Source organism: Callithrix jacchus, chromosome 10 (assembly GCF_049354715.1).
Source record: "Callithrix jacchus isolate 240 chromosome 10, calJac240_pri, whole genome shotgun sequence".
Taxonomy (NCBI): Eukaryota; Metazoa; Chordata; class Mammalia; order Primates; family Cebidae; genus Callithrix; species Callithrix jacchus.
Genome location: NC_133511.1, coordinates 101,691,074 through 101,711,492, shown reverse-complemented (window position 1 = coordinate 101,711,492; position 20,419 = coordinate 101,691,074). Strand labels below are relative to the sequence as shown.

General features: G+C 39.7%; 2 protein-coding genes across 3 annotated transcripts in view; both read right to left on the bottom strand.

Moving 5' to 3' along the window:
- The window catches only part of PRR5L (proline rich 5 like), a 168,042-nt gene that overhangs the window by 130,777 nt on the left and 16,846 nt on the right, over positions 1–20,419 (bottom strand). The gene's annotated exons all lie outside the window — the stretch shown is intronic.
- On the bottom strand, positions 17,489–17,874 carry LOC100394998 (protein S100-A11). Its single transcript, XM_035262382.3, has one exon. The coding sequence runs from the start codon at positions 17,842–17,844 to the stop codon at positions 17,527–17,529; it is 318 nt and encodes a 105-aa protein (XP_035118273.3). The 5' UTR covers positions 17,845–17,874; the 3' UTR covers positions 17,489–17,526.

Here is a 20,419-nt window from a genome sequence, read left to right as displayed (position 1 = left end):
GCAGCACAAAAAGGGAATCCTGGGTTCTTGACAGTGTGAACTGCTTTACTAGCCCTGGACAGCTCCTTTGACTTTTTAATTTATTGAGCTACAATCTGTACACACTTTTTATATACAATAAACCCCTGCATCCATTTAAAGTGTACAATTTGATTTGTTTGGCAGTTGTATACAACTATGCACCTACCAACACAACCGAAGTTCAGAACATTTCTACCACTCCCAAAAGATTTCCACGCCCTTTTGCAGTTCATCCCCAACCCTCCACCCAGAATGAGGCCATCGCTGATCCGCTTTCTGTCACAGACTATTTCTCATTTTCTATAGCTTTCTATAAATGGAATCACATGCTACACACTCTTCTGTGTCTAGCTGCTTTCGTTCAGTGTAACTATTTTGAGATTCGGCCATGCTGTTCTATAAATAATTCATTCTTTTTTATAACTGAGTTGTATTCTATTGTATGGATGTGCTGCACTTTGTTTAATCCACTCATCAGTGGACATTTGGGTTGTTTAGCGTTTGGGGCTATTGTTTACACAAATGTGAACATTTACGTACAGTCTTTGTGTACATGTATGTTTCATTTCTCTGGGAGAATACCTGGGAGTGGAATGGTGGGGTTGTATGGTAGGTTTGTATTTAACAATATGGGAAACAGCCAGTTTTTCAAAGTGACTGTATCATTTTACATCCCAGCAAGCAATAAATGGGAGTGCTGTTTGCTCCAGATCTTCCCAATACCTGGTATTGTCAGTCTTCTGAATTTTAGACATTCTAGTGGGTTCTCAGTAGGCTACCTGGATTTTTATATGAGTAAGAAATAAACTTTCAAGTTGTCCTTAAGCCACATTATTTTGGATTTGCCAAAGCTAATTCTATTGAATACAGAAAGCAAGGAATGAAGGAGAAAGACCAGCTAGGACACTCCTGTAGTTCAGACAAGAGATGATGGTAGATTGGAGTAGGGGAGGGCAGTGGAGAGAGAGAAAAATGAACGGTTTATTCATCCATTTTACGTTGCTATAAAGGAACACCCAAGACTGAGTAATTTATAAAGAAAAGAGGTTTATTTGGCTCATGGTTCTGCAAGCTGTACGAGAAGTACAGTGCCAGCACCTGCTCCTGATGAGGCCTCAGCAAGTTTTCACTCACAATGGGAGGCGAAGGGGAGCAGGCATGTCACATGGTGAGAGAGGGAATGACAGCAGGAGAAGGAGGTGCCAGGCTCTTTAAACAACCAGCTCTCGCATGAACTAATAGAGTGAGAACTGACTCATCAACAAGGGATGGTCACCAAGCCATTCATGAGGCATCCACTTCCATGACCCAAACACCTCCCACTAGGCCCCACCTCCACCACTGGGGATCACATTTCAACATGAGATTTGGAGGGGACAAATATCCAAACCATAGCAGCTGGACTGGTGAGACATTTAGGAGACAATGGATGTAGGATTCGATAATAAATTAGGTATGGAGAGTTAAGAAAATCATTCAGGTTACATAGTAGAGGAGCAGGCCTCAGAACCAGGCCTATTTAATGCCAGAGAATACTCCCAACTACTGCTGTCTTTGTCTGCAATGTGCCAAAGTCACATGGAGGAGAACTGGCATCGGGGGCAGCTTCACCTCTGGCAAACTTACAGTTTTGCTGGTTTGGTTGTTTGTACCTTTGTTTTGTTGTGGAAGAGGGCGTTTTAGGCAATAGGAAAGAGGATGTATAAATGATGATGTTGGCGTCCCCGGGGATATTTTTGTAATATTATTACATTTTTGTTAATACTAATGAAATTATTATTATTATTTATTTCTGTGTATACCTTATTTTAACTTCAAATCCAGGGAGAAAAAAATTAAAGGGCTTAGATTAGAATGGGCCCATAAAGCCAAGAACTAGACTAAGAGCTTTAGGTGAATGATTTTTTATTTCATCTTCACAACAATTCTGTGGGGTTTTTTTTGCATTTTACTGGTAAAGAAACTAAGACTCAGAGAGGTTAAGTAACTTATCCAAGGTCAAACAGCTTGTAAGGAGTGACACTTATGTTTCGTAACATTTCCAAATATATATACACGTGTGTGTGTGTGTATACACACGTATATATATGCACACACATATTCTGTTTTTTTGGAGAACATAATACAAGCTCCAAATTATAACCACCTCTTTGAGTCACATTTTTCTGTGAACTCATGTGGATATAGATGAACAAAAATCTGTCTTTTCTCTTGCTAATCTCTCTTTTCAGTTTAGCTCACAGTTTAATTCATGTGTCAATCTGGCTAACATTGAATGGATTTATTAGAAGGTTTGAAAATGAATTTTAATATCAATTGCATTTCAATGCTAAACTAGAGTTTGGTGTTCTCTCTCTTAAAAGGATAAAGTTTCTTGGATTATTGGTCAGCTCTTAATAGGAAATTATGAAAGTTTGCTTTTTCTTTTTTTTTTTTTGAGTAATCTACTGAAGAAACAAAGATTCTCTGTCTTATCAGAATAATTTCCTATACTTTATGCTATCTTTGTCATGTCTATGATTACTTAAGAGAACCAAATCTATTTCTCCAAATGATCTGTGATTCTACTTCAAGTGTTTGAAATTTTTGCCATTTTTGACAACTTCCCAGATAAAATTCTAGATGAATTCTTCTTGACTTAAAACTGATTTTGAGCTAAGACAGCTTCTGAAAAATCTAAAAGAATCTGTTATTTTGCCTTGTAAAAAGAGAGATGTTAAACAAGTTAGGTTATTTGACATTCTAAATTGCCTATGAAATGTTGTCGAATAAAAAGAGATTGTTAACTGTCTCTATGTTATATTTGTATGGGTATACATTATTAATATAAATATTTCTGAAATTATATAATGTTCCTAGAAATCTGTCACTGTGGGCCAGGTGTGGTGGTTCACAGCTGGAATCCCAGCACTTTGGGAGGCCGAGGCAGGAGAATCAACTGAGGTCAGGAGTTCGAGACCAGCCTAGTTAACACGGTGAAACCCCATCTCTACTAAAAATACAAAATTTAGCCTGGCATAGTGGCAGATGCCTGTAATCTCAGCTACTCAGGAGGCTGAGCCAGGAGAATCACTTGAACCCAGGAGGCAGAGATTGCATGAGCCAAGATCGTGCCTCTACACTCCAGCCTTGGCAACAAGAGGGAAACTCCATCTCAAAAAAAAAAACAAAAAAAAAAAGAGGAAAGAAATCTGTCAATATCTTTGCTGTCCATTGCTGTCCATGATATCTCCTGGCAAATATTATCAGTCATAATTCCAGTTATGGTCTTTAAATGTTGTATTAATATGTCACAGAGACAATGAAATTTTTATATCAATTACATTATAATGAAGTCTCATCAGACCTTCAACCACAGCCACTTTGTCATCCACACATAGTTCCTGTTTTACTCTGATGCCTCCTTGAATGCTTTTACAATCAGCAACAGGCCAAAGTGCTTCATTTTTAACAAAAGGGTCTATCTCAAGATCCATAGAAAGTGATATGACAAGTACTCAGAAGTGCAGGTTTCCAATGACATCACCTAAGCAACTTTATCATTATACCACTAGACTGAGTAAAGATTTCCAGAACTAATAAAGGAGGTGTGGATTCATAAACCTGCTAAGACCAAGCAGAACAAAAACGAATTGCACTGGACTGAAGGAACTGATGAAGAAGAGTTAAAATTTTTATGGCCTTTTTGTTTGGAATATTGTTAATTCTTTAATGTTCTATTGTCTGGGGATATAAGGAACCACTTTCTCTTTTCTCTTAAACTATCTATAACTTACAGCAATTTAGTAGATTATATGTCTGTAAACGAAAATTAAATATTCATCTTTTCTCTCTACAAACCCTCCAGAATTCAGAAACTCTTAATGAGTATTCTTATTTTCATGGCAGTATAACTATTTGCATAAGTTTAATAAAAATCTTTTCTCCTTGAAACAAGAAATTATATTATGGAAACATTGATTATATTATGAAGGTTTTGACTAAATTGTCATATTTGAGAATGATGTGCCTTGAATCAGATATGACCAATATTTTAACAAACTAAGTTTGGCTTAATGGAGTCAATGCTTTAAAAAGCCCTCTTGGAAATCTGTACTTGGTTCCTGGACTATAGGGTTCCCAGCCTCACGGAGGAGTAATGAAGGTCACTTTCATGGCAGTCTCCGGAACAGTGTTTTTTGAAGACCTCAAGAGGACAGGAATTCACCCAAATCTATAGGGACTGCAAGTGAAGTCTGATAGCAAGCTCTTGGCTTGACTTCTTGCCTCAAAGACTTTTAAAGGTCCAATCTGAGGTTCATTGTAAAAGTTACAATAAAGCACATTTTAAAAAGTTTGTATGGTCAATTACCATATTTGCTGTACTTATGCAAAAAAAGATCAGGCCATATTTAATGAGATGACTTATTTTATAAACAAGGGCAGTCTTACTTTGATTATCTTTTATCAAAATGGGAATAATTGTAGAGAGAAATTTCACGTGCAGTGGAAAACTATGACTCACCCTGTGGGTTATCAGATGCCAGTCCTTTTCATTGTCTTGGAGCTGTTTTTATCTCTATGTAAATTGGATTCTGCCCTTGTACACATTTTTTCAGTAATTAATGTTTCTGATTTTTCTCCCACCTTCCTGACTTGAGAGCTAAAACTGCCCTTTTCCCAAAGCCCTGAAAGTTGAAGCTGGATGCATTGATATAACTTCAAAGGATTTACCACAACAGTTTGGGCCAGTGAGAAAGTTCACTAGAACACCTCATCTTCCATGCTGTACTCCAGGAAATGACCATGACTGTCACATTGCCACTGTCATCCTCACTTCATCAACCAAAGACACTTTGGGCCCAATGTCTAGAAACTTTCTTGACAGGCTACATTCCAGACTAAAACTAAAAAAAATGAGCTAATTGTCTGCTTCAACCATTAATCTTTGTTTTTGTTTTGTCTCCATAGAAATGCCCTTTATCAAATACCTGATTGTTTGCAACACATAAAGGCCTAACTCCAGTAGGTGCACTACTCCCACCTGCACCACTGCCTCCTGAAATGATGTACAACTGTTTCACCTTTCCCAGGATTGGGAGATTGGTTAAATGGAATATGAGGCAATCAAATAATTCAGCTCCTTATCTGCAACATTTCTAGAGAAGTTTCAGACGGGAGAAATGAAGAGAACCAGAATGACCACTATGAAGAGTACTTTTTTCTGAACATTTCTGATCTGCCTAAAGGCAGAGCCTCCCAAAGAAATTCAACAGCCATAAAATCCCCTCTATGGGAGTCTCACAACCCAGGAAGATAGATTCCTATCACTGGAGATGAGAAGTTGGCATCGGGATAAAACTATACTGCCACTGTATCAAAGAAACACCTGAGACTGCATAATTTATAAAGAAAAAAGATCTGATTGGCAAATGGCTCCACAGGCTGTACAGGAAGCACGCTGCTAGCATCTGCTCAGCCTCTGAGGGGGCCTCAGAAATCTTTCAATCATGGTGGAAAACAAAGGGGGAGCAAGGCACTCCACATGGCTGGTGCAGGAGAAAAAGAGAGGGAGGGGTGAGTTGCTACACACTTTTAAACCACCAAATCTGTGGGAACTCCATCAAGACAACAGCGCCAAAGGGGTAAATGTACCCCCATGATCCAATCACCTCCCACCAGGCCCCACCTCCAACACTGAGGATTACAACTGGACATGAGATTTGGGTGGGGACACAAATCCAAACCACATCAGCCTCAAAACTCATATTTCCCACTTATATTTCTGAGTCCATTTATCTTTCCTAAAAATTTATCTTTCCTAAAAGTTATTTCTTTCCCCATAAGTGACTCTATTCCCCTAATATGATAGTATAAGACCACAAATTCTGTCTTTTAAAGTCACATTTTTCTTTCTTTCTTTCTTTTTTTGAGATGGAATTGTTGTCTTGTTCCCAGGCTGGAGTGCAATGGTACAATCTTGGTTTACTGCAACCTCTGCCTCCTGAGTTCAAGTGATTCTCCTGCCTCAGCCTCCTGAATAGCTGGGATTACAGGCATGCACCACCACCACGCCCAGTTCATTTTTCTATTTTTAGTAGAGACGGGGTTTCTCCATGTTGGTCAGGCTGGTCTTGAACTCCTGACCTCAGGTGATCCACCCACCTCAGCTTCCCACAGTGCTGGGATTACAGGTGTGAACCACTGCACCTGGCCTAAGTCATATTTTTCTGTGAGCTTCATGTACATAAAAGAATAAAACTCTTGCTAATCTGTCTTTTGTCATCTTGATGAAAAAGCCAAACTCTGTAAAATATTTCAAGAGATTTATTCTTAGCCAAATGTAGGGATCATGACCAGTGACAACCCCAAGAAGTCCTGAGAACAAGAACCTAAGGAGACTGAGTTACAGCTCAGTTTTGGAAAATGCTACAGGCATTTTCCAATACATGTAAGGTGTACATTGGTTCGATCCAGAAAGGCAGGAAAACTTGAAGTCAGGATGGGGGGTGCTTCCAGGTCATAGATAGATTCAGAGATTTTCTGACTGGCAGTTGGTTGAAAGAGTTATTATCTAAAGACCTGGAATCAATAGAAAGGAGTATCAGGGTTAAGATAAGGGATTGTGGAGTCTAAGGTTCTTACCATGCAGAAGAAGTCTCATAGGTGGCTGCCCTTAGAGGATATAGATGACAAATTATTTCTATTCAGATCTTTAAAACTGCTAGATTCTCACCCAATCTCTTGAGAATCAGAAAAATACCTGGAAAGGGAAGAGGATTCTCTAGAGAATGTAAATTTCCCCCACAAGAGACAATTTTACAGGTACATTCCAAAATATGTCAAAGAAATATATTTTGGGGAAAAATAGTTTAATTTCTTTCAGGGCCTGCTGTCATGTGATGCTATACTAGAGTCAGGTTGGAATTTGGAATTTTATTGTTACAAAGTGTCTGTTTTGTCAGTCTTAGGATCTCTGCTTGAATGTTAATGTTGATTGGTTGTGCCTGAAATTCCAAAGGGAGGAGGGTTTAATAAGGCATGCCCAACACCCCGGTTCCCATCATGGCCTGAACTAGTTTTTCAAGTTTACTTTGGAATCCCCTCAGTCCATTTAGTTTGGTGGGCAACTTAGAGTTTTATTTTTGGTTCACAGTCAGTTTCATTTGCTGTTCCTCAATTACTGAACATAAGGTAAAGGAGAAGTATTTCCTCCTCACAGTGTAAATGAAACAGAGATTGCCCCACAAGTAGTGTGAAATTAATAGCTACCTGTATACAAAATTCTTCTGTTTGTCCAATGGCCCCAGCTGGGGGCAGACAGTCAGAAAATTCACTAAGTCAGTTTTCCACTGCACTTTAACTTGTGATTTAAAGGTTTCATACCACCCTCCTGTTTCATCTCCTATTAGCTTCTAGGGGAACTCACCCTCTGCAGATAACAGGGTTTTATTTCTGCCCATAACTAGACAAGGTGTTAACACCCACTTACCATGATATTTAATTGGGTTCTTAAGAATGGTTTAGATTCTTTAAATATTTATGACCTTTCTGGGGACATTTTAAAAGTCATTTCAAGAGTTTAGCTACTTTAACTGAAATAATCTAATGGAGCCTCTGCCAGCTAGCATGAGGGTGGGAGAAGGGAGGAGTCTGTTCAGCACACCACAGGGGTACCCTCAGTCAAATGAGGAATAGGAAATCTGGTATAGAACAAATGACTAACCCAGGGTCATCAAATCAATGGAATTGGGTAAAAAGAGGGGAGAGAGGAAACTGTTAGAGATTAAAAGAGACTCAAGAGATAGATCAATCAAATGTAATTTGGTTTGGATCTTGATTCCAATAAGCCAAGTGCTAAAAGATTTCTTTTGAGAAAACTGGGAAAATTGAATGTGTATTGAGTTTTAGAAGATCCAATTAGAATTGGATCATAGATTGTTGTTAATTAAATTGTGAGTGATAGCAATAATGGTTTGTGTGTGTGTGCGCGCGCGTGTGTGTGTGTATCTACTGGGGATACATACTAACGTGTTTGGAGATAAAAAGTTATAACATCTGCAATTTACTTTAAATATACCCAGGAGGAACAGGTGTATATTGGAGGATGAAAAGACAGAGATTAAACAAAATCAGAAAAATGCTGATAATTATTAAAACTGGGTGATGGGTATGTAGAGATTCACTATTCTAATTTTGTATATTTGAGATTTTAAATAATAAAGAAAGTAAAATAGAAAGGCACACATTGTTGCTAGTAGTGTAAATCAATACAAATTCTTTGTAAAGGAATCTGAAATACTGAAAACAATAAAAATGTTTACCACTTAATAAAAAACAAACAAAAAAAAAACCTCAGCATTTTTACAGACCAACAGTTGACTCACAGGAATCTATCCTAGGAAAATAATCCCTGCTATGTGTGAAGACTACTGAAAGGATATTTGTCCTGGAGGAGGTTAGAATGTCAGAACATGAAAAACAACTGTAATAGCCATCAGTAAAATTAGTTTAACTTATGGTAAAAGACTATGCTGGTGTATTACGTCATCGTGAAAAATGCTGTTGAAAAATGCTAATATAAAAAATGTACAAAATAGGTTTTTAAAAGGTTACAAAATAATTGGTACACTACAATCAAACTTTCACTAAAATTAAGAAAATAAAAACATTTTATTAAGAGAATGAAAAGATATACCTGGAATGTCATAATGTTTTCTCTAAATAGTAGGAATCTGGATGACTTATTTTCTACCTTTTCGTTTTCAGTATTGTCCAAAACTCTGAATATAAATATGTATATGCTTTCAGATTAATTTTAAAAGAGTAAGAAAAGTATTAATGTTAAATGTCATGTTTTACAAATGCAAAAAGCACTATTTTCTCTTAGAATTTTTTTGCCAATGACTTTATTTTTTGAATTTCAAAAATTTTATTTTCAATTTTTGTGGGTACATAGTTGGTGTATATATTCTTGGAATTTTTTTATTTGCCAATGACTTTATTTTTTTGAATTTCAAAAATTTTACTTTCAATTTTTGTGGGTACACAGTCGGTGTATATATTCTTGGAATTTTTTTTATTTGCAGTAAAGTACACTAATTTCAAGTGCCCAACCTAGTGGTTTTTTTTTAACATGTGTACATACCCAGATGTTACCACCACCCACATCAAGATATAGAGCATTTCCAGCACCTCCTGTTTCCTTACACGCATTTCCAGTCTATTGCCCTCTCCCTCACTTAGAATTAACCACTATTTTGACATCCATAAATATTGTCAAATTTGTCTCGTTCTTTAACATCAGCTAAACTGAATTATGCAGTATATGCTTTCTGGGTCTGGCTTCTTGGAACACAGCCCAACGTTTGTAATTCATCTATATTCTTTTGTGTTCTAGCGATCCATTCCTTTGCACTAACTATATAGAATGTAATTATCTAACTATATCATAATTTATTTATTCATTAACTTGTTACTGAGGCATTTGAGCTGTTTCAAGTTAGGGACTATTAGGAATCATTTCTCTAGGAACTTTGTTGTTTACGTCTTTTGTGGACATATGCACTCATTTCTCTTGGGCATATACTTAGGAGTGAAATAACTGGTTATAATAACTGCCGAATAGCTTTCCAAAGTAGCACCGTTTTATATTCCTACTAACACCATTAGAAGTATTCAGTTGTCCCACATCCTTGCCAATACACAGTATTATTTGTCTCTTACATTTTAGCTCAATTTTTTAAAAGACAGGGTCTTGCTATATTGCCCAGGCTGGAGTGCAGTGGCATGATCATAGCTCACCGCAGTGTCAAACTCTCTAGACTGAAGCTCTGCTTCAGACTCCCAAGAGGATTACTGGTGCTCACAACCATCAGATAATTTTTAATAGGCCTTCTCCCAATGTTTAACAGATTTATGGCTAATGACACTGAATTAACCAGTATACTTTTAAATCCAAGTGACAGAAAGTCAAATCAAAATAGCATCAGCGAAAGATAGAAATGTACGGTTCACACCACTGGAAGGCTATGTTTATGTCATGGCATGCACAGAAAATGATCATAAGTACAAGAGCGCACAGGGTCATCTGAAGTGGACTTGGCTCTGGTTGCAGTGGGAGGCAGCATGCCTACCTCGGTCCAGCCTCGCTACCAGGCTGAAGGAACAAGCACAGAGAGGGTTAAAGCAGAGGCAATGAACCCAAGTTGATGCTCAACCCTGCTACCTTTGGCACCCTGGTTGGAATGCTCTGAGTTGGGGAACAGGTAACACAAAGAAGAATTGCTATGGGAACCAGGCCAATATACTAGAACAGGGACTCGATAATACAAGAACCCGCTTCCTACTAGTCTACCTCTCATCGCTCTTCATCTCTTTATTTTGGCCTTATCCTTTCTCAACGAGCTGTGGATGGTAGCCACCCAGAATCCTAGGTTTCTGATAACCTCTATCCAAGAGAATGGGAGGTGTAGCAGTGTCCCAGCACTTCTGCAACAAAGTACCGCAGACTGGGTGGCTTTAAAAAAACAGAAATTTCGCCTCTGTCAGTTACAGAGGCTGAACACTGAAATCAAGGTGCGCACAGAGATATGCTCTAGAGAAGAATCTAGTCCTTGCCTTTCTGTTAGCTTCTGGTGTCGCCAGCGATCCTTGTGTTCCTTGGGTTGTAGATGCCACTTGGCTTGTAGCGTCACTCAAATTTCTGCGTCCATCCTCCTAGGACGTTTTCCTCCTGTGTCCCTGTGCCTCTTTTTATAAGGACTCCAGTCATATTGAATTAAATGAGAGTGTCCTCATGTTAATTTCATTATATCTGCAAAGACTATCTTTCCAAATAAGGTCACATTCATAGATAAGAGGGGTTAGGACTTCCCCATATCTTTTGTGGGACACAATCTAATTCACAACAGGGGGCCTACACTTTCCCTGCAATTCATAACATTTGGGCAAGTGCTGACTCAGGCTATGTGCCCAGTCCTTTAACTTATCTTTGGTGTCCCAAAGATGCAGTACTATGATTTAGTACTGGATCCCATATTCAACCCTGTGATGAGGCCAGAGGTCGGTGGTGGTACACAATGACTTGAGCATCATATTAAAATCACATGGACTAGAGAAAGAATTCACCCCAAATAAACAAGAGAAATGGTATGACCAAAGTCTGGTAGACAGATACAAACAGTATCTACAACGGTTCACTCTAAGCCATAAATCATTCTGTTTCCTGGTGCTCATATATTATGAAATTCATTTTAGGAGGCTCACCAAGAATTTATGGTGTATATTTTGGTGGGGATATATTACGGAGATACTTTTAAAAAATAGACACCCCAAATTATTGGTAACATCTGCCTTAAACCATTTCTATGGAGAAATTGTCAGGCACACGGAAGTTTTCCTGACTGCCGAAATAATCTCATTGATAAAAGAGTTGACTTAATCTCTGAAGCAAAGTTAATGTAGGTTCATTTCAAATAAAATTTTTGAAACAATTATGAATTATAAATATGTACAAACTGTTCAAACTAGTTATTCTGAACGTAGACCTGAGGGTTGGGGAGAGTGTTATGGATGGATTACATCCCCCACAAACTCATATGTCCTAAGTCCCAAGAACCTCAGTTACAACCATATCTAGAGACTAGAGGTTTTGAAAAAGTAATTAAGATGAAATGACATTAAATAAGTGGGCTTTAACCCCATATGACCAGTGTCCATATAAGAAGAAATTAGAACAGACACATGCAGAGGGAAGACCCCGTGAAGACACAGGGAGAAGATGGCCATCTACAAGCCAAGGAAGAGTCCTCAGAAGAAACCAACCCTGCTGCACCGTGATTTGCATTTCATCCAGACTCCAACGGTGTGAGAAAATAAACGTCTGTTTTAAACCACCTGGCTTGTGGTCCTTTGCTGTGGCAGCCCCTGAAAATTAATACAGGGATTCAGTGACAACATGGAGGATTAAAGTAGAGGCGGGAACCCAAGCTGACGCCTAACCTCTCCCACCCAGTCATGGCGGCATTTCCTTCGGGACATGCTGCTTCTGTATTCTCAGGCATGCTGTGTGGGCACTGCCAGCTGGCTTCAGACATGGGTCCAGGTCCTTCTAAACACTTTAGTTGATGCCCAACCTCTGGGGACACAATTTCTTTCTGCAATGGGTTCATGCTCTAACATGGGCAAATGAGGCTTGAAAAGACACTTGCTCGAAGCTCATGGAACAGAAACATTCTTGCTTTTCTGAAAAAACCACGAAGAGATCCCCTTTTCTATTTCTACGGGATCTGGAGGAGGAAGCAGGCAGGCCCTGGGTCTATTGGCAACTATCTTGCGATCATGAGTCGAGACTATTTTACCAGGAGATGATCCCTACAGAATGCAGAGTGCAGAGAGGAGGAAAATAATCTGAGGACGTTATTGAGTGCTGCCTTCAGCACAGCAATTACATGGGACAATAAATGCCTTTTCTTTCTTAAGTCTGTTGTTATAACTGAATGCATCCTGCTATAATGGTTAGAAAATAAAATATTTTAAAAATACACCTCTGTTACTTTTTAAGCTTTATATAAATAGCTAAAAGTAAACAGCAACATCAAGACTCAAAGAATTATTTTTTAAAATTCCATAATAAGAACCATAAAAAATAGTAGAAACTTTCTTTCTAACAGAGCCTATTTCTAGCAACCAACTAAATCATTACAAGTAATAAACAATTTCTCTGAACAGAGTACCACATGGCAGGCTATGTGCTAAGCATGTTATATGCAGGATCTCATTTAATCCACACAACAATCCCATCAAGAGGGTTCTATAAATATCCTCATTTTACAGATGAGGAAACAAAGATTCCAAGAGTTTAAATAATTTGCTTAATGTTACACAGTAAGAAAAAGACTTAAACAAAGATTGAGACCTGATCATCTAATTCTGAAGCCCCTACTCTATACAAGTACACACGCTGCCTTTCTAAGTAAGTAGCATGCATAGCTCTAATCTGCACACCACCTTGCAAGGTAGGGCTGACAGCAGATGAGGAAATTAACACGTGCAGACATTACATAACATGAGGGAGGTCCCACAGCTAGTAATTATACAAAAAGGTAAGCCACAGGGCATAGAGCATTAAGTCTCAGAGATTAACAGGCAAGACGATGAATGCATGGAAAAAGCCACCAAAGCTTGACACTCAAATTCCCAGTTCATCACCTTCTTTTTGTACTTGAAGATCTAAGGTCCAGAGAAATTTCATCTCTTGCCCAGGACAACACAGCCAGTTAGTGGCAGAGGTACAAGGACACCGTCTTTGTCAACCAGCATGTTTTTCTAATACACAAGACTGCCTTTGAGGAACTGCATTTGCAGTTCCCCTTGAGATGGGAACTTCTTCCTTTCCTAATGGAGTAGATCCAGCCTCTAGTACCTGTTTGTCTGAATACAGTCCCCTAATTTTCCCTATAGGAACAACCTCTTTCTTCCTGCATGCAGCCTTGGGAGGGCTGGTAAATCCCCCTTCCCTGGATATGTGACCTCAGTCACAACAATTGACATTTCTCTCCTGAGATTTTGTAATTTGGCTATGCTTTATTTTGATAATAAACCTCTGATTTTCCCTGAGTAATTTGGAGTCAATTTCCATTGTTCGCAACCTAAGAACCTATAACAATTAAGGTCTTTTTCAGTTGCGAGTGTTAGAAAACCCATGCCAAATACGCTTAAGCAAAAAAGGAAAATTTAGTGTCTTAGATGAGGGATCTACAAGCTATTGCTCTTGTGCCAAGCCCTCCCGCAACTGCCTGCCTTACAGTTTGATTGGAACACAGAGAAGCCCATTGGTTTATGCACCATCTGTGGCTTTTGTACTCCAATCATAGAGATCAGTAGCGTAATAGAGATGACGTGACCCACAAAGCCTAAAGCCCTTTACGGGCAAAGTTTGCCAATCCCTGACTTAGACAGATTAAAAGTCAGGTGCCGCTAGATCAAGGGACTCAGGTGACATTTCTAAAACCAATCCGTCCATCTCTTGGCTTCTGTCTCCTTTCTTCCTTGTGTTAGCTCGATTCTCAGGCTCTTCCCTGTGGTAGCAAGATGACTGCATCAATTCCAAACCACATCTTCTCAGCTTCATCTCGTCCACTAGCAAATAAAAGTCTTGAGCCAGGCCCTCACTGGTCCTAATCAGCCTTTCACTGTGGTCCCAGGGATGAGACTTGTGGATTTTCTTAAGCCAATCAGGATTAACTGCAGGAGCTGAGAGTACTTGCTTCTGCTTCTAAATTTCCTTTATCCCCTTTATTTCATACGGTTTCTATTCAAGAGTTAATAATCCATTTTATTCCCAATCAGGAGAGAAAAAAAGTGATGAGAATTAATGGCCTCTATTATCAAAGAAAGACTTGATATGTGATTTAGTATTAGGACCTTTCTAGTAAAAAATTGAGAAAAGTCAAGGAAATCAGTTCTCATCACATCAAGCTCTCATGAACAGCTTCCCTTGTTATGTTTGAGCCTCTGACATTTGCTACATAATTGAAACCTTCTTTTTGGCCTTTCCCTCCCATTTCCCTTCCCTCTCACTTGTCCCGTGACCCACCTCCCTCTCAATTTCTCTTCCCTTTTCCAGATATCCATGATTCTTCCTTGGCTATACTCCACAGCTGCTCGAATCTCCATCTCCCCACACTACCTAACCTTTCCCCTGAAATCCTATCCTAGTACAAATTTGTGCACTGCAAAATTTCCTCCTTTTCTCTTCTGCACTAACCACTCTCATTTTTAGTTAGTTGCTAGACAAGCGATAGACGAAACTGAATTATATGAAAGTGTCCATAGTTTTTCATAGCTAACAGTAGCTCCACATATCCATCCTTCTCAGGTGTGTTGAAAATGAGCCCAAACCACCACCAACTGGCAGGAGGACTTCATGGGCTTTTTGCTTCAAATTTCAGGATTGGAAGGAAGTTAGCCAATAAATCCAATGGTTTTCAACTAGCAGATATTAGTGGAAAGTGTTACAAGCAATGTGGTACGAATAGTACCAAATAATTTACTTAAAATATCGACTTCAAACGTAAAGCAAAGATAGATAAATAGAACTCCAGTCAGGCACTTAACAATGGAGACACATCCTGAGAAATGTGTTGTTGGGTGATTCTGTCATTGTGCAAACATCGTAGAATGTACTTTATACAAGCCTAGATAGGATAGCCTTTGCCACACCTAGGCTAAATGGTATATATCACTCCTAGGCTACGAGTGTGCACAGCATATTACTGTACTGAATATTGTAGGCAATTGTAATACAACGGTAAATATTTGCATCTCTAAACATAGAAAAGGTACAATAAAATATGGCATTATAACCTTACAGGACAGCCATCATATATATGCAGTCATTGGCCAAAAATGTCATTATGTGGTACATGGCTGTATATTAAAATCAGAGACTTCTGTTTATCAGAAAACACCCATAGCAGCTAAAGTCTCATATCTAGACTATATACATAACTTTCACAAATCAATAAGAAAACTTGACACTTGAACAGGTACTCCACAGAAGTGTCAGGATACTCAGACAGCTAATAAGCACATGAAAAAGTGCACACATGCACACACTCACTGGAAATATGCCAGTTAAAACCGCCAGGAACCAGAATGATGAACAGCTGGAATTCACATCACATTGCTCATGGAAATGCAAATAGGCATAGTTATTTTGGAAAACTGCTTAGTATCTACTAAGCTGTTTAGTATTTGCTGAACATAGACAACCTAAAGCTGAACCACCAATTCTACTCCTAGGCATATTATGGAACTAGTCAGACACAAACTCAACTTACAGGGAGTTGCAATTTAAAGCCTGTAGGAAAAACAACAAATCTCAAAAAGATCTTGAGCCTTCTTTAAAACCCAGTATAGAGACACACTGTCTCTACCATTTAGTGCATGCTAAACAGTTTACATAGCAAAGTTCATTTGATCCTCACAATTCTAAAAGACAGGTTGTATGAACCCAATTGTACAGATGGGCTCAGAGAGGCATAACAACCTGCCGAAGATCACACAGCTAAATTGAGAGAGAGGTGGGGTTTAAGCCTGACCCCAGTCAGTATTCACATGCTTATCCATTCTGTACTACCTCTCCAGCTGGTTGCCCTCATTAAGGCAGACAAGTCCAATAAAGTCAGAGAAGAGAGAAGTGTTTGAGGCTCCTCTGTCCTCCAACTTCCCATGGCTCTGTTTCATTCATCAACCCAGATGCTAGCCTCCTCTGGAAAGTGTTGGTTTGGGTTCTCCTCTTCTCCAGCTTCCCACTCAGAGCTGTAGTCTAGACTAGGAGTGAAACTACCTTTGTACAAATTATAGTTGAGGAAATTATGACAGTGAAAGAGATCAGACCTAACTGATTTCATCTTGCTTCTAACCTTTAAGCTGTCCTTGTTCACTCCTAGGCATAAGCCAAACTAACCTCAGGAAGGAATTTAGTTTATTGTTTGACTCTAAAACAAAATTGATAGTAACCCTTTCCCAGAAAGACGCCCTTCTTGCCTGGGGATCAGTCTGCCTTTGCAGGACTAATAAATTAACTACAAAGTTAGAAAATACGGTTTAGGGGTCATGCAGCAGCTCGCTGCCAGTCTGTTCCTTCCCAAATTGCTCCTAGGGATAACATCACTATTGTAAAACATAAGATCAGTGCTTGAGATATTTTGCAGACCCTGCACTCAATAGATCAGCTGACCCAGACTGGTAATCTGGCTCAACCAGTTTTGTGATCCGTCCCAGGAACAGAAGACAGCAAGAAAACCTCACTTCAACCCTCTCTCTGTTTCCATCTCCAACCTGACCAATCAGCACTTCCCATTGCCCAAGCCCCTACCTGCCAAATTCTCTTTAAAAACTCTGATCCCCAAATGCACAGGGAGACTGATTTGAGTAATAATGAAACTCTGGTCTCCTGCACAGCTGTTTTGTATGAATTACTCCTTCTCCATTGCAATTCCCCTGTCTTGATAAATCAGCTCTGTCTAGGCAGTGGGCAAGGTGAACCCACTGGATGGTTACAGGAAGAGCTGGCAAACCGCAGCCATGTCCAGCAGATCGCCTGTTTCTATAAAGTTTTATTGGAACACAGCCAGACCCATTTGTATCCTCTATGGCTGCTTTTGCCCTACAATGACAGTGTTGAGTAATTGCAACACAGACCATATGGCCATCAGTGTCTAAAGTATTTTCTATCTGGCCCTTTATTAAAAAGTTTGCTGATTCCTGTCCTAGGCTAACAAACTTTCCCTTCAGTCAATCCCCTACAACAACCAGAAGGAGGCCAATTTTGTCATGTCTTGGTCTTTTTTTTTTTTTTTTTTTTTAAAAGTGACATTGCTTTATTGCTATCCGCAGGTGGGGCCTACATGAGGTGGCTGGTGTGCTGGGCTCAAGGGTAATGTGTGGACTGTGGAGATGATGACAGAAAGGCTGGAAGGAAATGGGGTGGGTTTGAAGGCCAGGCCTAAGGGGTCCTCAGGTCCGCTTCTGGGAAGGGACAGCCTTGAGGAAGGATTCATGGCAAGCCATAGCCAGGCCACCAATCAGATTCAGGAACTCTGAGAAATCCAGCTGCCTATCACTGTTGGTGTCCAGTCTCTTCATCATGCGGTCAAGGACACTGGGGTCCTTCTGGTTCTTTGTGAAGGCAGCCAGTTCTGTATTCATGAAGCTCAGGAACTCCCTCTTGGAGAGAGTGTAGCTGTAACCATCGTCTCCAGCATACTTCTGGAAAACAGCAATCAGGGACTCGATGCACCGCTCAGTCTCTGTAGGGCTGGAGATTTTTGCCATGTTGGCGCTGAGCGAGGCACGCGGGAGGCTGTGGCTGGGAGCAGCGCTGAGAGCTCTTATGTCTTGGTCTTAATAAGCCTCCAGTAACCCAGGCTCCATCTCCACAGAGAGACATCTGGAGGCTGTTAGTTCGGAAGAATTCTGAGGAGCTCTAAAGCTGCTTTGTGCTCCTAACAGTTCCACCCACTTCTTAGGTAGCTAATCCTAGAAGGGCTTGTTTCAGGGAAGGCAACTGCAGTCATCTGTGTGAACTGTGTTTATGTCTAATTATCACACCGCACAATATTGATTTTGCATATCCTTTAAACATCACATTAAATTTGCTGCAAACTTTATTTGATCTCAACACTAAAGTCTGCTCATGCATATTCCACCTCATAACTAGTTGCTTGTGGAATATGGCCAATTGCTCACAGTTTATACAAACTCAGAGGGAACACTGGTCAGGAGTACTGAACTATCCTCTCATGCACCAGATTAATTCTAATGGTGTAGCTAATGAAAGGATATTACTACAAAGCTAACAGCCCAAAAAGAAGTTCAAATTTTCAAATGAAATATCAAGAGACAATTACTAGTAAGTTTACGGACTATGTAGTGATTTAATACTTGTAAAGCCAAAGCTATCTGCTAAATTAAATAACTTCTGTCTTGAATAAAGCCTTCAGAAAAATAATAATAGGATTTCCTAACTACACCTAGACTTTACGAATATGAATTTTAAATCCAGAAAGGAAGCAGATATGCTTTCTTATCCTAATAGTTCAATTTAAAACATATGCTTTTAACAATAATAGCTTAGCTTTCCTAAGTTCTTACATTGGACTAGGCTCTGTTTTTGCATGCATTATCTCATTTCATCTCCCTGACAGCCATAAATAAGTATGATTACTATCCCCACTTTACCACAGAGGAGAAAAACGTGTAGTGATAAAGTAACTTGCAAAGTTCCTAGTGCCATCTAGATAGCCCTGTTCCTCCTTGGTGCCCTATAGTGCCTCATAGTCAATGCCCATTTGCTACCATGAGAAATCCAGTTTAGATGAGGGATTCTGCTCTATGTTTATACAAAAAGAATACATTGTGATGCTATTAGACACCAGGCGCCGTTCTATGTTTTGCAGTCACGATTTCACTTCTCCTTCCTAACAACCCCCACGGTCCTTGCATTATCTTCATTTTTCAGTTGAGTGACCTGAGACTCAGAGAGGTGAAATAACTGGCCCAAGGTCACATAGATGGTAAATAACAGGGCAGGCATTTAATTGGGGAATGAACATTTGGATGTCTGCAAAGTGCTTTGAGACCCCTTAGGGAAAGCACCGTCTTCACACATCAATGAATCTAGTTGAAGATGTTGGGCTGTGATGTGTATGATGGAGTAAGATTGTGGGTCAGAGCTGGGGCAGAACTGAACAGCTCCGCTTACTAAAAAGACTAAGGAATTTGAAGTTCCCCAGAGACAGAAAAAAAACAACACTGGAGGCTGCTATGGGGAAAAGTGCATCAAGGGGAACCGTTAAAACATAGTCAAGTGGTACTTCGGAGAGACTAAATCCTGAAAGATGTGAACGTGGTTTGCAGGGTTGTGTAGGTGCATCTGTGCGTGTGTTGAAGTATGTGCAATACACATCCCCTTGCTCCCTCCTCAGACCTCACCAGCCTACTGTGAGCCACGTCCACTTTACTCACTGATGTGTAGGGAGATTCTTTTTGGATAAGTTAACCCTATCTGTGGACGGTTGCAAGGCAAAAACAGAGATTGCTCATGTGGGTGCAGGAGCCCAAATATTACATAAATAATTTACAGAGAACTTATTTCAGTCCCTACTTGCCAACTACATGATTCAACTGAATTAGGTACTCTTTAGTATCAGGTACTAAACAAACAAATGAAAACACTCATGATAGGGAGTTTGAGACGAAGTTTCTACTCTGCTCGCTATGAAACAGGTCCCTTACCCATGTTAGTTATTTAACCCTTACAATCCTACGAATTAGAGCTATTGTAACTACCATTTTACACCAGAGAAATTGAAACTCATGGAAGTTAAATGACTAGGTCAAAACTACACAGCTGTTAATAAGAGCACAGCCAGGACTTGAACAGGCAGTGTGGCTTCAGAGCCCATAATCTGAACCACTACACCAAACTGCCCAGTGCATGCTGCCTAGAGTGTAGTGGACTGAGGAGAAATCAGCAATGGCAATAATTGCATTCATTCCTTCTAATCTCTCACTTCTAGTTCCTGAGTTGACCATGGGCAAACTCTACTTAGTATTCTTCCTCAAGGTAGATTGAACTGGCAAAGCACATAAGGTCAATCATGCTGTTAAAACTGTAGGTTGGCTGCTTCTGGACCCTTATTTTGAGGCACTTGGCTTTTTCATACAGGAAAAGACATTGGAAATGAACTTGGATTCACGAACCAGATGTCCAGTCCCAGGTCCCTCCATTCTTAGAGCAACAACTCCCCATTACGTCTGTCATTGGCTCACCTGCTTCTTCAAAAGGAGACAGCATTTGACTACCCAACAAAGCAAAGAGTCTCGGGCCAGAACACAGGGACCAGGA